We start from the raw sequence: 13,772 nt of genomic DNA, 5'->3' as shown, positions 1-13,772 counted from the left end.
TGCACAAACACAAAAAATATTGTCAGAAACCCCTTTGACTCAGCCTGACTGCACCTTTTGGAAATTGTAGCCCTGTAGGCCAATTCTCAAATTCTCTTTCTTTTTTTCCGTAAGTGCACTGGAAATAGTGCTTTGGCCTTTGGCAAATAGTTGTATTTACCTTCAACACTGTTTTTGGATTACAGTGGAATCAGAGTTGACATAGGGCAAAAAAAATAGAGAAGAATACTGCAGGACTGCTTTCCCTAAACTTTACAGTCCCAATGTTTTTGGAGATTAATATTGAAACCACATTTTTGTTAGAATGATTTTTTTCATAGAGAGATTGAGGGCATACATTCTCATTAATTTTGTGATTGTATCATGGTGTTACCTTGCAAACATATCTTCTGGTCTGAAACTGCTAGAAATATATCTCATTGTGTGATAAACAAAACACAAATGTTCTATCTCAAGAGCATTGGTTGCTTATTCATCACATCTAAGCCTATCTTAGACCAGTGCGTCTACATTCTGCTTTCTGGAGCTCAGCCGATCGTATTGGAGCTCGTTTATTTCAAAGCAAGGCTTCCAGAGATCACCGATAACCACCATGCTTCCAGAAAGCAATTACTTGGCCGATATCCAAATACAATCGCAACATCCCTACAGGCAGATGCGCATATGCGTGGTCCGTTTCCATGCAGTTCAACTGGATTTGTTTTACAGGCTGCTTACGGCCACTCCTCCATTGTTTTCCTTGTTATCTTATTCCAAATTACACTTATCGGTGCACCATCCTCTTATTAAACCAACGTGTCAAATGAGCACGGACAGCTCCCAACTGAGCCGTCACCTGCGCGGACTGTACCGCCACTACATCGACAACCCTATCCCTCTCCAGTACTTAAAACGAACCAACAAGATAAGGACTTTACCAGTAGGCCTACTGACTGTAACTGCAACTGACACCCGTTCAGGCAAATCACCCTCACGTCGAACCGGAGACAGGACTATCCATCCCGTTCAGAGGCAAGCCCGTGTGCACCACCACCACCACCTCCTGAGCACACGACGACGTGAACGCGAGTTCTCCAACAGCAGCTAAAAGGTCCCACCTCCACCACCGGGGCTCATTGCAGCCCTGTCTGCCGAGCGGAGCGGCAGAGAGCACACCGCCCCGAAGACGAGCCTCCCCTCTTCTCCATTCAAGGAAATTACTTAGTCCAATTCGTTCTACGGTAGCGGACGGCCCGGGTTTTTTTTCTATCCACCTCCTGAGGACAATGTTTCTCTTGCAATACACAGGTAGAGATTTCAAGTTATCCACCACTTTCACGCGTGTGTGACCGCCCGGTCTTGTCTCTCTCCGTGAAGCGGGAAGGACCGACGGTACATTGGATGTTTTTGGGTGCTGCTTGCGGGTGTTTGGTTCACGCATCCGTTGGTTTTTCGTGTTTTTTAAATTCTGTAACGTGCGTTGTGTATCACAAGTGATGTGTTTGTCCTCGGTCTTTCCCAGTGCTTGGTTGTCGGGCGTATACCGGCTGTTGAGGAGGTCGCAGAGGAGCTCGTGTTCATCCGTTCAGTGGCACAGTGGAAGTCGATTATTTTAGCCCTTGTATCGGCATTTATTTTCTTTCGCGGTGATATGAATCTCGAATGTTATTCTCACATCGCGTTAACAGAAAAGATAAGTCTACTGCCGCAGTTCTTGGATTTAAGTTTTTAGAGAATTGATTTCGACCAGCGGTGTTGTGAATGACACCGTCGTTGAAATACAGTTCTTAGAATATGTTGAAACAACAGATTCAAGCCTGGCGAAAGAAACTGCTTTAGACCAGCCACTGATGCAGATGTTTGAGATCATACACAGGCTGCGTTTTATACCGTGTCAGTTCCAGTGCGTTTAGCTTTTTAGGAGCACATCTCCAGAGATCTCCGTCTGGACACCGTTTCCCTTATCGCCGCGGTCCATATAAAGCTCCATTTAAATTAACCTTATTCACAGGCTTGGATTTAATGGGCACCCGGTGCCAGCCCACGTACTTACCTGGAATGCTTTGCTTTACTGACAGTTTGGACCGATTCTAGCTTCTTATTTTGTGTATATAACAATTACTCTCTTATCTTCGCGTATATTTTGGGCTGGCTGTTTTCCATTGCTTGGGATGATGGTCACGATCGGTCTTTGCGATAATCTTGCTCTTAGTGGATGAGGAATACGGTTGCAATTACAGCATGTTAACCGAAGTAAAATAGAAATGAACAGAAGTTTAACTAATCATCTAAAGTGTAACTGTCTCTTGATGGATGATGTTAATGCATGTTGAAAGAATAAGTCATTAAGCTGTTAAGATGCATTGTGTGACTCACTTATGTGATTCAAATCAGCAAGGGGTTAAATTCATTTGCTATTCATTCAACTATATATAGATCAGACTGAATAGAAACGCATATTATAATTGTGGCTTATGTTAAACTAAGGTCCTGCTCAGCTTAGAGTGTGAGGGTTTTTGTTTTGTTTTCATTTGTCTTATACATTATATGAATGATAATATTGAGTGTGAATGGGAGTGAGTTTGGTTGTGCTGGGGTGAGAAACGTCTATCAGACTCCTTTTGACAGGCGCTTTGCCCCACGCTCAGTTGCATGGCCCTGATCAATAGGGGCAGACATCTGTAGATTATCTCTGGTTGGGGAAACAGGAGAGAGGATTGAGAGGAGAGTGATTGTCGGATGTAAATGCCCCCACTTGAGGGGGAGGTGGAACATTTTTGGCCACTTTCACTTTGGCTATGAAGTGAAAGAACCGCAGAGTAAAATAATGCAAGCCCTTATGCATGGTTCAGCATTGTGGAACATTGGATTTGGCAGCTTTGGGAAATCTCTTTGTAATTGGACGTAGCATCGTTGAGTTCTTATTAACAATTCAACATTTAGTGCTCATGTAGCAATGCCTTTGGGGAAAATAGATGCCGCTTACAGTAGTGTAACAATTAGTTATCAAAAGGATAAGTTGAGTACAAACTGCTTCAAGACGGAGGTGTACTGAAGTGTATTGGCTAAGCATCGTTCATCAGAGCAGGGAATGCAGAGGCAAGCAGCAGAGTTTTCCATAAAAAACACTAAGTCTCATTTCTATTGAAGCTGTGCGGTTTGCCTTATTGCGGTTTAAGACCATGGCTATTTTTAACAGCGTGGATGTCAAGGATTAGAGGGAGTATTTGGATTTAGAGAAATTGAGTTTTGACACAGAACCATAGGTGCTCTCGGCATTCTCTAAGGTACAATGTGTTGCTACATTGGCAGCACAAGAGCACCTTTGATTGTTTCAGAGGCTTTGAGGGACCTTTTCGAGTACTATTTTTAGAAGCAAGATGCAATTTGGTAACATCTGTTGGAAAAAACGTACCGGTAATCATTTTCTCATTGAATTTCCACTCCTGTCTAGAAATTGTCCTAAAAAAATAGCATTTGACTAATGCAGTATAAATCAAGTACCCTGTGGTTTAAAAAAATTCGGTGCGTCAACTGCCAAGCTTTGCCACTCTATGGCAATGAGTCCCTCATGTTTGTTTTCCCATTTTTCAGACCATGAAAAGTCCAGATTTGAAAGTGCTCCACATCTGATTACTGCTCATGATAACACCAGCTTCTGTTGCCCAAAACGATTCTGAACGATGATGAGCACTGAGCTGTTCAGAATCCACTTAAACATGAGCTAAATACAGAACAAGGACAATCATTTAAAGATTCATAATATTGGACAGTACTGGCAGTGCTGGTTTCCCCTACCAATTCAACAGATACCAACTACCGTCTATAATAGATTCCCAATGGTGAATGTGTTATAAATCACTTGGAAGATAAATATTGCAAAATGCTTGGCTTTGCTTTTTTCCTCTGGTGGTAACTTGCTTCATACTCTTTTTCTGCCTTAACGCTTACAATGTATGTGCTGTTTTCTGAGCCAGCTTTAAACATTAACTTAATCCAGGATTTCTTTTTTTCATGGGGATAATTTGGATTCAAGAAATTCGTGGATCCTGGTTTGATTTATAGCAGAGTAAATAATAACATATTTATAAGAGATATGCTTGTATTTTATTAAAAGGATTCTTAGATTTGGCATGCTCTTAAGTATATTGTTGATACCTCTTTAGTATAACAAGATGATGTAAGGGGAGAAATCTGGTTAAAAGCAGCACAGAGAGCCTAACTGCCTTAAAGCATCTCAGGACCAACTCTAGGACTCACTGGGTTTCCAACTAACTGACACAGTTTCACCTCTATGCTTTCCAGCTGTCAGCACTGGAGTTGCATGTGTATAGAAGGGGATGTCATGACTTATTCTTTGCTTGCTCTAGCAATGGAATGTATCGTGATCAAAGCTGTGGATCATTTCATGTTATGTATGTAAACCCACCTGGCAGGCATGCCAGGTGGGTTTGAGCTGGTGAAGACCGGAGGAGAAAGTTGGTTCGATTCATTTTCCTTTTAAGAACCTTTGGCTACATTTCCATTTCCACTTCCCAATTAAAGATATTGACCTCCGCACATCCATAGAACATTATGGCTGGTAATTGGACAAGCTTGGCCAAAGACGGTTGAAGGGTAAAATTCTACCTGCGACGATAACATTATAGCACACATTACAATGTTGAGACACACACACACACACACACACACACACACACGTTGGTGTGTTGCATTGACTCACTTAATAATGAGTCCAAATGCTAATAAGATAACGGGACTCTGACACACTCGCCAAAAAGATGTGGATCTAGTGATCAAATGATACCCTGATTTAAAATGAAAACGTCTTGTGGAAATGTGATGTTTTACCGTTGTTTGACTTTTTTACAAAATAGTGTATTTTATAGCCTCATGGCTGAAACAAATAGGTTTTCAGTAAAGTTATTATTATGTTCTTATGACAATCGAAAATGTACTTTACACTTGTGCTGTTGTCATGAAAACTTAATGGCTTAGTATGGGTCTTAAACCTTTTTTTGGCTCACATTTGAAGCTTTTTCCTCATGGAAGACTATTGGCGCGTTTCCACTGCAGGGTGCGGAACGGATCGGATCGCAAAGGTGCGGGTCGGGTCGCGTTTCCACCGCCAAAAGTGGGCGTGACCCGGACTTTGCCGTACCCGTTCCGGCCCTGTTCTCGGGACTCCTCCGTTGGGGTACCGCAAACGAGACGAGACGCCTGAAAGGGTCCCGTGAAATTCTAGCTACATCTCCCCTCCGTTGATTGGTCGACAGAATCGTCACTTCCGGGAGACGCGGGGATAAAAACAAACGAACAGTAGCCTCGAGGTATTATTCTTTACAATTAACTTGTCGCGTAAAACGCTTGCTTGGGCGAACAAGGAGGTGGAGACGTTCGTCTGCATTCTTGGGGAGGAAGACGTTTTTTACGATGTTTACGTAGCTGCCGCGGCGATCGACATCCGGCCTACCACAAAGGGTACTGTCGGCAGTGGAAACGCGACCTCGGAACTGAGCTGGGCTATACCGCCCCCTCCCTACCGCACCTTTGCGATCCGATCCGTTCCGCACCCTGCAGTGGAAACGCGGCAATGGGAAGCAAAAGTTTTGGTTCAATGGTTTTGTCCAGGGAACAGTCTTGTGCATCGAGATAGCTTGTCTAGGAAGCAACCATCACAGGTAATAGAGACTGAGAGGCCAGATTTATACAGGCCTAACGTTAAGGAAAATGGTACAGCTCACAGATCAAGAAAACAGAAACTTGTATGGATGAGTAAAGAGACCCTTTGAGACCGTATTCAGAGCCTGTGTAGGCCTATAGTTTGTATTATGATCCCTAAACATCCTAAAGGATTTGGAGTTAAACAACCAGTGATTGGACCTCGATTTAGTTTATTTCATTTACAGAATAATTCTGGTAAATCTTACCCTGTTCAGTTTCTCTCCATGTGACATAACTAAAATCCCTGTAATAGATGTCCACTCTGCGGAACCTTTCATAGCACAGAATAAGTCCTATCTGTCATATGTCATTTGGCTGTGAAGGGCTCAGTATATTGGCTCAAAAGGGCCCCTGTTTACCCCATTGAGCTTGGCTAGAGTCAGTTGCTATTGGAAAACGGCATGGCCTTGTACTGACCAATATTTGTTCCGGTACTATTTATGAGGTCCACTTGTGCCCTGAGAGAGTTGGCATTTGTGGGGAACTGAGACATCATCATTGTAATTTCTTCTTTCTAACGCGTCTATTTTTTTTTGCTGGAGTTCAAATTGATACCTCATCATATAGATCATTCACGTTTGATTTGAATTAGGAGATAATAAGGTCCCATGATTATTGTTTTTACTTTTTGTATCACCCATATGAACCACATATATGTCAACATGCAGTTTGCTCACTTTTTGATTTACTATTTTCATGTCTGAATAGCATGGAGACCTAGATACATTTTATAGACCTTATCAGATGTTTTTAAGAACATGGTTAACCAAGTTTGCCATTATTACTTTAATTATTAACAATTAAAGTAATAGGCAGAGTAGAAGTCTGCTATACAGGATAGGAATTCACAGTCACAGCAAATGCATTTGAGTTTATTTTGTTGGTCACATAAAGTTAATCTGAAAGTAACACAAAACACATATTCCCTTTCATAGTTGAAATATATATTGTATTTCTGATCATCTAATTGGCATAGAGTTGCAACTCAACTGCCTTTAGACATTTCCATGTTGTAATTTTCATCTCAGTCATTTTGCTTTGTCAAGCTATAAATATCCATTTGCAATCACCCCATAGTTTGCTCTCTTGTGCTGGACCTACACGATATTTCCTCAGTATTTTGTCAGTATTTTTTAGCTCTATCAAACCATTTCAGGACATCTTCCTCTGAAGAGCATTCAACTTGGGAGTCCACTGATTCCACTCCGACTTGGAGTTTGGTATCTTTGGACAAATGTTTTTGTGATAACAGGTAGGGTTCCCCCAAAGAAAACTTGATGCATAAAACGGAAGGGATTGGTCCTGGGATTTTGAGGACAGATGTTGACAGTGGCTGACTCTCAATGTTGGTGGTATTGAACACAGCCATTACATATGGGTAGGTAATTGGAATCACAAATCACGGGACTTTATTGTGGTATACAGGTTTATGGATCATAATTCAATGAATGGCTGGCATTATGTTAGCCTGTTCTGCTGCCGTTGACTGGGGAGGAACTGTATTTGTAGATCAGAATAGCCCATACACATAGAACTTTCACCTCTACAAATCTGAAATGTTTTCAGAAAGCCCCCAGAGTAAGAATTTTGTAGTTTCGGTCCTTGACGCAAAAGACTTTTGAATATTGAATTAACTGCTGGTTTAGGGAGAATCAGTAGAATACAGGGCACAACAAAATATTTTCTTTTGCCTGAATCTACTGTCCTTTTTTTTTACTACAGAAAATCTTTTCCAATCTGCTCCTTTCTTGTCTTTCCCTCTACCTCACTGTTGCCCCTTTCTGAGGCCTTTCTGGAATTGAAATGTATTGGATGTGTGTATTTTACATCCGATTTACCCTTCACAATGTATACATTTGGTGACATCCTTTCAGAAAGGCATTTGTTATGGACTAAAAACTAGGTTGTTGGCGAGGGAGTGTGGGTGGGTTAAGTAGCTGAAGTGAATCTATAGGCTTATCCTCCATTTTTCATCCCAGAGCATTCATTCTAAACAAGCATTACATTTTCGTTGAAGAAATGCAAATTTTTCTTTTGCTTCCGATACACTCTTCTACATTAACGGGTAGCCTTTTATGTGGGCCTCCAGCGAGTTTAGGGTCTCCTGGATTCTGTGCTTTTTCTGCTCTTGCAGAGTGTTCACCTTTTTATGCATCTCCATGGGCTGCAAGTCTATTGAGGCAGAATCTGGATTTGCTCCAGGTATTGCACATTGCAGCGTTGCTCAGGCCGGCACCTTCTTCAAGCGCTGTGTGGGCCTCACACCGTGTGCACACCTGTATTTCTCCTCATATTGGATTTTTATTCTGCTGAGATGGTGACAGCATCAGATCAATCATGTCTGCTGCAATCAAATGCACATTTTCCTCTCCTGGGTTGAGCGATTAAAGCTAAATAACAGCGGAATGGTTGACACTGAAAGGAATGCATCCCTGCAGCCGTCTTAATAATATAGCAGCAAGTGTGACAGCCTGGTGTCCGGTTGTGGTGGTGCAATAAAAGTGGTCTGAGTGTTAATCTACACAATATGTGTCTGTGAGATGGTTATCCTGTGGCCCATCATAACATTCGGTATGTAGGCATAACGGAATACCTAAACTCTAGTCTATAGAAAAAAAAAAGGCAAGTACACGTGATGGCAGGACTCAGCATAACCTATCGAGGAGCCTATAAATCATAAAACTTAGTGTTTATTATGCCCACACGTCTTCACAGACTTCAGTCACTGTCAACCTCCCTCTTCCTCGGCCCCTCTTCCTTCACCCTCCTCCCACACTCCTCTCCAGCACACTGTCCATTAGTTAACAGCATGAGACAGTCCCATCTTGGCTTGATGGTGCAACAGAGACAGATGGATAGATGGATGAATGGTACGAGGAGTTAGGTAGGGGAAAAGGGAACAAGGAGCCAATAGACGAGCTCAGCGTGGCCAGCACTCTCCTTCAGCATGCTCCATGCATCTGTTTGTGTGCTTATGTTAATTAAACAGGAGATGCCCCACCAGTGAGGTCTGGTTGCTTGCGTGATTCCTTTCATCACATCTTTCTTGAAAATGGGGTAATTAATGGCTGGATAGGTTGGGGAGCCCACAGTCCTTGCATCAATGTCAGGCGGTCAACTTGTTTACTCTCCATTGTCCTTGTCCTGCTGTGTTCTTATTGGGAACTACGCTAGGTCGTTGGCCATGCTGAGAAGGGAGAGAAATATATGGCATCTCCCAAAGTGGTCCTCTGAACAAAGCCAACACTGCGGACCTCGGCATTGTACGCTGACAAATCGGAGACAATGATCTTGCTCAATGTAAACTGATGGGGATGATAGGATTTATTCTCCACAATGTAGCTAGGTGTTCTAATCAGTGTTTGTTGAGGCAATCCCGTTCTCATCCAATAAATGGAAAAGCAGAAATGTGTGTCAACACTCCCCAAGTAATTAGAGAGTGGTTTCAGGAGCTGTTTGTTCTTCCAGATTTAACAATTTAAAATTGTATTCGAAATGTGTTATTTTGATCCGAACGTGCACATTCAAAGTGTGCCTCATTCGAGAGACAAACGTAATCATATAGCATACAGCTTGATTGTCCATCACTGAGCCATGGAGGACAAAGCCTATACTTTGCACATAGGCCTGCAACCCATGCCCATATTTCTGGCAATCATATATTCTAACAATATTTATTGACTTTAAGTGGCAAGGCTCAGTTCTTAAACAGTTGGACTTGTACCCTACAGGTAAACAGACCAGTCTGGAGATGTGAAGTATGCCCATGGCAGATCCATTCCGACAGCTTGCTGTTCGAATTCCCCCAAGAGCAAGATTTTGACAAAGGCTTGTTAAGTGAGAAGCTGTCTGTGTCAGCCTCCTAACCAGGCCCTAATTAACCAACAACAATGCAGGCAAACAGCGAGAGAAGATGGCAACTCCTCCCGAATCACACTCGAGAGAATGTTTTTCTGACAGCCGACGAATGTGGAGGAGGGATCGACTGGCTGAGAGTAATGAGGGGACCCATTGTCCTAATGGAGTGGTTGGTCTTCTGTGCGAGTGACCCACCCTGACTTGCTGCTATGAGGATGATATGGCAAGCTCTGTTTCTCACATACTATGAGTTTGGCCTCCTGCCGTTTTTTTTAATGGTCTGGTTTGAATGAGTACCATGGATTTTGTCACAGGCTGGTGTGTGTCTAGGTTGACAGTGAGTTGTCATTGTGATTATACATTATACTATGTATATTAGGTCCTGAATGTGAATTTAGAGGATTGCAGAAGTATATTTATGTTTATTTCAATGTATTTGAGTTGGGTCACAATATTTCTGTAGCATATTGCATTCCTTGTATCATACAGCCTACGTTGGTATGTCATCCAGAGATCATGGTTTATTACCGTTGTAAAAATGACACAAAGGATGTCAATGTTAGACCCCGGCCATAAATCAATGCTGCATTCATTTGCATTGGCAATCATAACTCCTCCGGACCGCGTAGCCCAGAATGAGCTTCTTAAATTACAGTTCAGAGGGCTCCTTCATTCATGTTGAAGCCACCATAAAATTGCTATAGCATATCCATTTTAAATCTGTTTTTCCTTTTGATTGAATCAAAGGTGCAACACATCAAACCACATGATATAAAAGGATGAGTGGGTATGTTATTTATTTTTTTGCCAGTTTGTAATGGCTGAAGCCTGAAATCTATATTAGGCTCTATAAATCAACCTTTATAGTACAATAACATAGCCAGATTCTGATGTACATCTTCCATATCATAAAGGTTTCGTGTTCAGTTATTATTTATGTGTACATGGTAAAGGCCACCTTGGTGGACAGAGCGACACTATCTGAATTTCCCAAGGTAGGTCTCCGACTGTCAGCTGAAGGGTACAAAATATGAACTGGCTATCGGGATATTAAGTGTCAGAGCGAGGCCCGCCCCTAATGCTGCAATATCACCAGCAATATTTCTACACAAATCCCAGGTGCTGTCCGACTGGACACATTGTGGTGAACCTTAACCTTTCTAGTGTATTGATAACACCTTCTGATCCTCCTCAATATTATGCTATGATGGCTGCACAATGATTATCTGGTATTTGATACACTAGCTTTGGAAAAAATGCAATGTTAAAATACCTCAATCCTGGTTTCCAATTAACTTTCTATTGGTTAATTGAAAAATATATCAATCCCGGTTGCATACTTTCCAATTAACTTTGTATTGGCTAACTGGGTAATTTATGAACAGCTATAATGAAGTACATCACAACACCAATTGCAGCCAGGAGAGGGCATTTACCTTTTAAAGACTTGCTATCAGCATTAAGGCATGTGTTCCAACCATGTGTTAATACCATTTGTTTTAATCCATAAACTCCTAATGCCAATTTCCTGGATGAGAACATGGCAAGTGCCAACAGCTGGGAATGTACTACTAATTTCACCGGAGCCAACAGATGGCTATCTGGACGCTCAGGAGGGCTGTGCTGAATCTGTGCCGCAAAGTTTTGTTTATTGATCTTGCAGCACACGAGATGAATATCTCCATGAAGTCAGCCCCATCTCAGCCCTCGGAGGTGCTTGACACAAATTCAGAGGTAGCTTCCAAAGAAAATTCCAACCCCCTCATTGGTATGTGTTGATGAGGTGTTGGGTACTGGTAGAAACAGGGGGTCTGTGTTTGGAGCTCTGCCTCAGAGGATTGCAGTGGTTTACCTTTGACTTCTTGGAGAAGAAGAAGGGCTGTATTGCACTAAAATGGCAAATACATTTTAAGTGAACTTTCGACTGTATCAGGACATGACTATAAACCTTTTTTTATTACCTTGGACATTTTTTATAGTTTCCAAACAAATTCCCACCTTTTTATAAAATACTTAATCTGAAAGTGGATTTTCTTTTTCATTCAAATAATCAAATTAATAATTTCACTTAATTTTCTCGGAGACGATGAGAAGGAAATATATTTCAATATGGCCACAGTGAGATCTGCAGCATAAATAAAGTAAATATCCAAAAGGGTCATGCTGGGTCACTGAAACACCCAATGAGAAACAAGGGAATTGATACCATTTATTTCTAACACCTTGGGTTACTGTAATTAGTCACTTAACAGAGATGATGAGAGGATGGCGTAATTCCTATTTAACCATTTGTGCTAGCTTACAATATTGGTCTTTGAGTTATAGTAACCCATCAAATACAAGTTACTCAATGGTATCATACAGGAGCTTTCTTACTAGATACATTCTGTTCAAGTTACTTTCATTAAGATCTCCGTTAACTTTAAAAACTGACGTCAGTGACCAAGTTCTTGTACTGGTAAGGTGTTCTGTTATGTTTTTAAGCCATATAAATCCAAGTGTTAAGCTTTGGCTTTTTTCCTCAACTGAGATTTTGTTTCTTGAGTGCTAACCCCACACTCACTAGTACTACATTGTACCACATTGAGAAACACAAGACCAATGGTGCTGTCAAGGTTTGTTGTCCCTGGGAGCACTATAAACTAACCGGTAGCATGTCAGTCTGCCAGATGCTAATTGTAACCGATTGCTTTCATAGCTGATATCATTAGTTAGTTGTAATACAAGCCATAGTAATAATCTGTTTTATTTAATAATGCTGTGGGTACATGCCTCACACAGGCTTCATAAAGCCAGTGGCCCGTGACAAAACTGGATTTGAACAGGTTTAGGTGTTTAACTATTTGGATATTAATTTGGAAACTAAACAATCATTGGAATCTAAAAATGTGAGGGAAGGTATTCGATCACTCCTTTACAGTAGAAAACGTTTGCCCATTTTTTTATAACACATGTATTTTTTTTATTGGTCAACCCTCAGTTTGTTATCGGTCAGAAAAAGTTTCTGAATAAGCATCCCTTATAGGAGCGTTATCTGTATTGTTCAGTCCTCTGCGTAACAGTATAAACTTCAAACTTTAAGCCTTGATGTTTAGGTCCAACGAAGGCTAGAGATGAACCTGAATCTTGAAATCCTAAAGATAATCATAAAGGCTTTCCAGAATTGCCATGAAATAATAGCCAGTTTGGAACATGGAACGTTAAGAGAAAGCTGTAATTGTTTCTCGTCCTGCAGCTGCTGCTAAAGTCACTGTCTATCCAACTAATGTTGAATCACCACATAACCGCTTTGCTTTCCTCAAATCTGCCCTCTCTTTCTGCCTCCTCCTCCCTTGCCAACAGTAACCAGAATAGCACACATTTTGAGAGTCCATTATTCTTGGTACTTCCTTGTTTCGTGATGAAGAGGCACTAAATTCAGTTAAAAAATATATATATATACAAATTCTATTAGATGCTCTTGAAATCTAGGAAAACGCACCAGGTTATACACCTGTATCAACGGAATGTTAGATACTTTGATGAAATGGATTTCTATCACTTGTTTGCACTGACCTCCACTGTTAACAACCACAAATGAACCCACTACAACCAATCAGAATAGTTATAAAAAGAAAGCACAAGCTCGGAGTCAAAGAGCTTAGCCTACTCGTGATTCTAAACCAGTTTATGTTTTGATGGATTTCAGATCCTGCTATTGGTTTGTAGAATGACATGCCGATGTTGAAATGATCCTTCTCCAAATAATAACTACATCCTGAAATAGCTTCAAAGCAGAACATCTTCATTTGAAGGTCATATTTTGTATCCAGAGCACTGATATTGATATTGCACAATGGGATGCCTGAAGCATTTTGGAGACATAATTTACCCAACACTCATTTGAGAGAAAGTGAAAGAGATGTTTGGGATAAACAATGCAAACAACAAGGCCCTTCTCTTAGAAGTGTTAATAATCACGCCGGGGAATATGACTCTCCAAGAAGAAGCGTTGGTAACCCTTCCTTTTACAGTCCCCTAATTACTAGGTATTTACCCGGTACATACATGGTAAATCATAGTGTATTACTGGGTAATTGCCACTGGTAATAAGAAGGTAAATACAGAGGTAGTTACCCGGTAAATACATGGTAAATCATAGTGTATTACTGGGTAATTACCACTGGTAATAAGAAGGTAAATACAGAGGAATTATCCGGTAAATTATAGTG

The 13,772-nt window shown here is 41.2% G+C and overlaps 1 protein-coding gene across 3 annotated transcripts in view; it reads left to right on the top strand.

Annotated features, from left to right (window-relative positions):
* The window catches only part of enox2 (ecto-NOX disulfide-thiol exchanger 2), a 134,156-nt gene that overhangs the window by 33,367 nt on the left and 87,017 nt on the right, over positions 1-13,772 (top strand). The window contains exon 1 of one of the 3 annotated variants that reach the window (XM_060062721.1): positions 806-1,287. The exons of the other annotated variants lie outside the window; for them this stretch is intronic. Coding sequence (XP_059918704.1) covers positions 1,266-1,287 — 22 coding nt within the window. The 5' untranslated portion in view covers positions 806-1,265. Of the gene's footprint in view, positions 1-805; positions 1,288-13,772 lie in introns of those variants that run through there. 3 annotated transcript variants of the gene reach the window in all.

This window comes from Gadus macrocephalus, chromosome 10 (assembly GCF_031168955.1).
Source record: "Gadus macrocephalus chromosome 10, ASM3116895v1".
Taxonomy (NCBI): domain Eukaryota; kingdom Metazoa; phylum Chordata; class Actinopteri; order Gadiformes; family Gadidae; genus Gadus; species Gadus macrocephalus.
The sequence above is the reverse complement of the archived record's forward strand: the minus strand, read 5'-3'. Positions and strand labels throughout refer to the sequence as shown.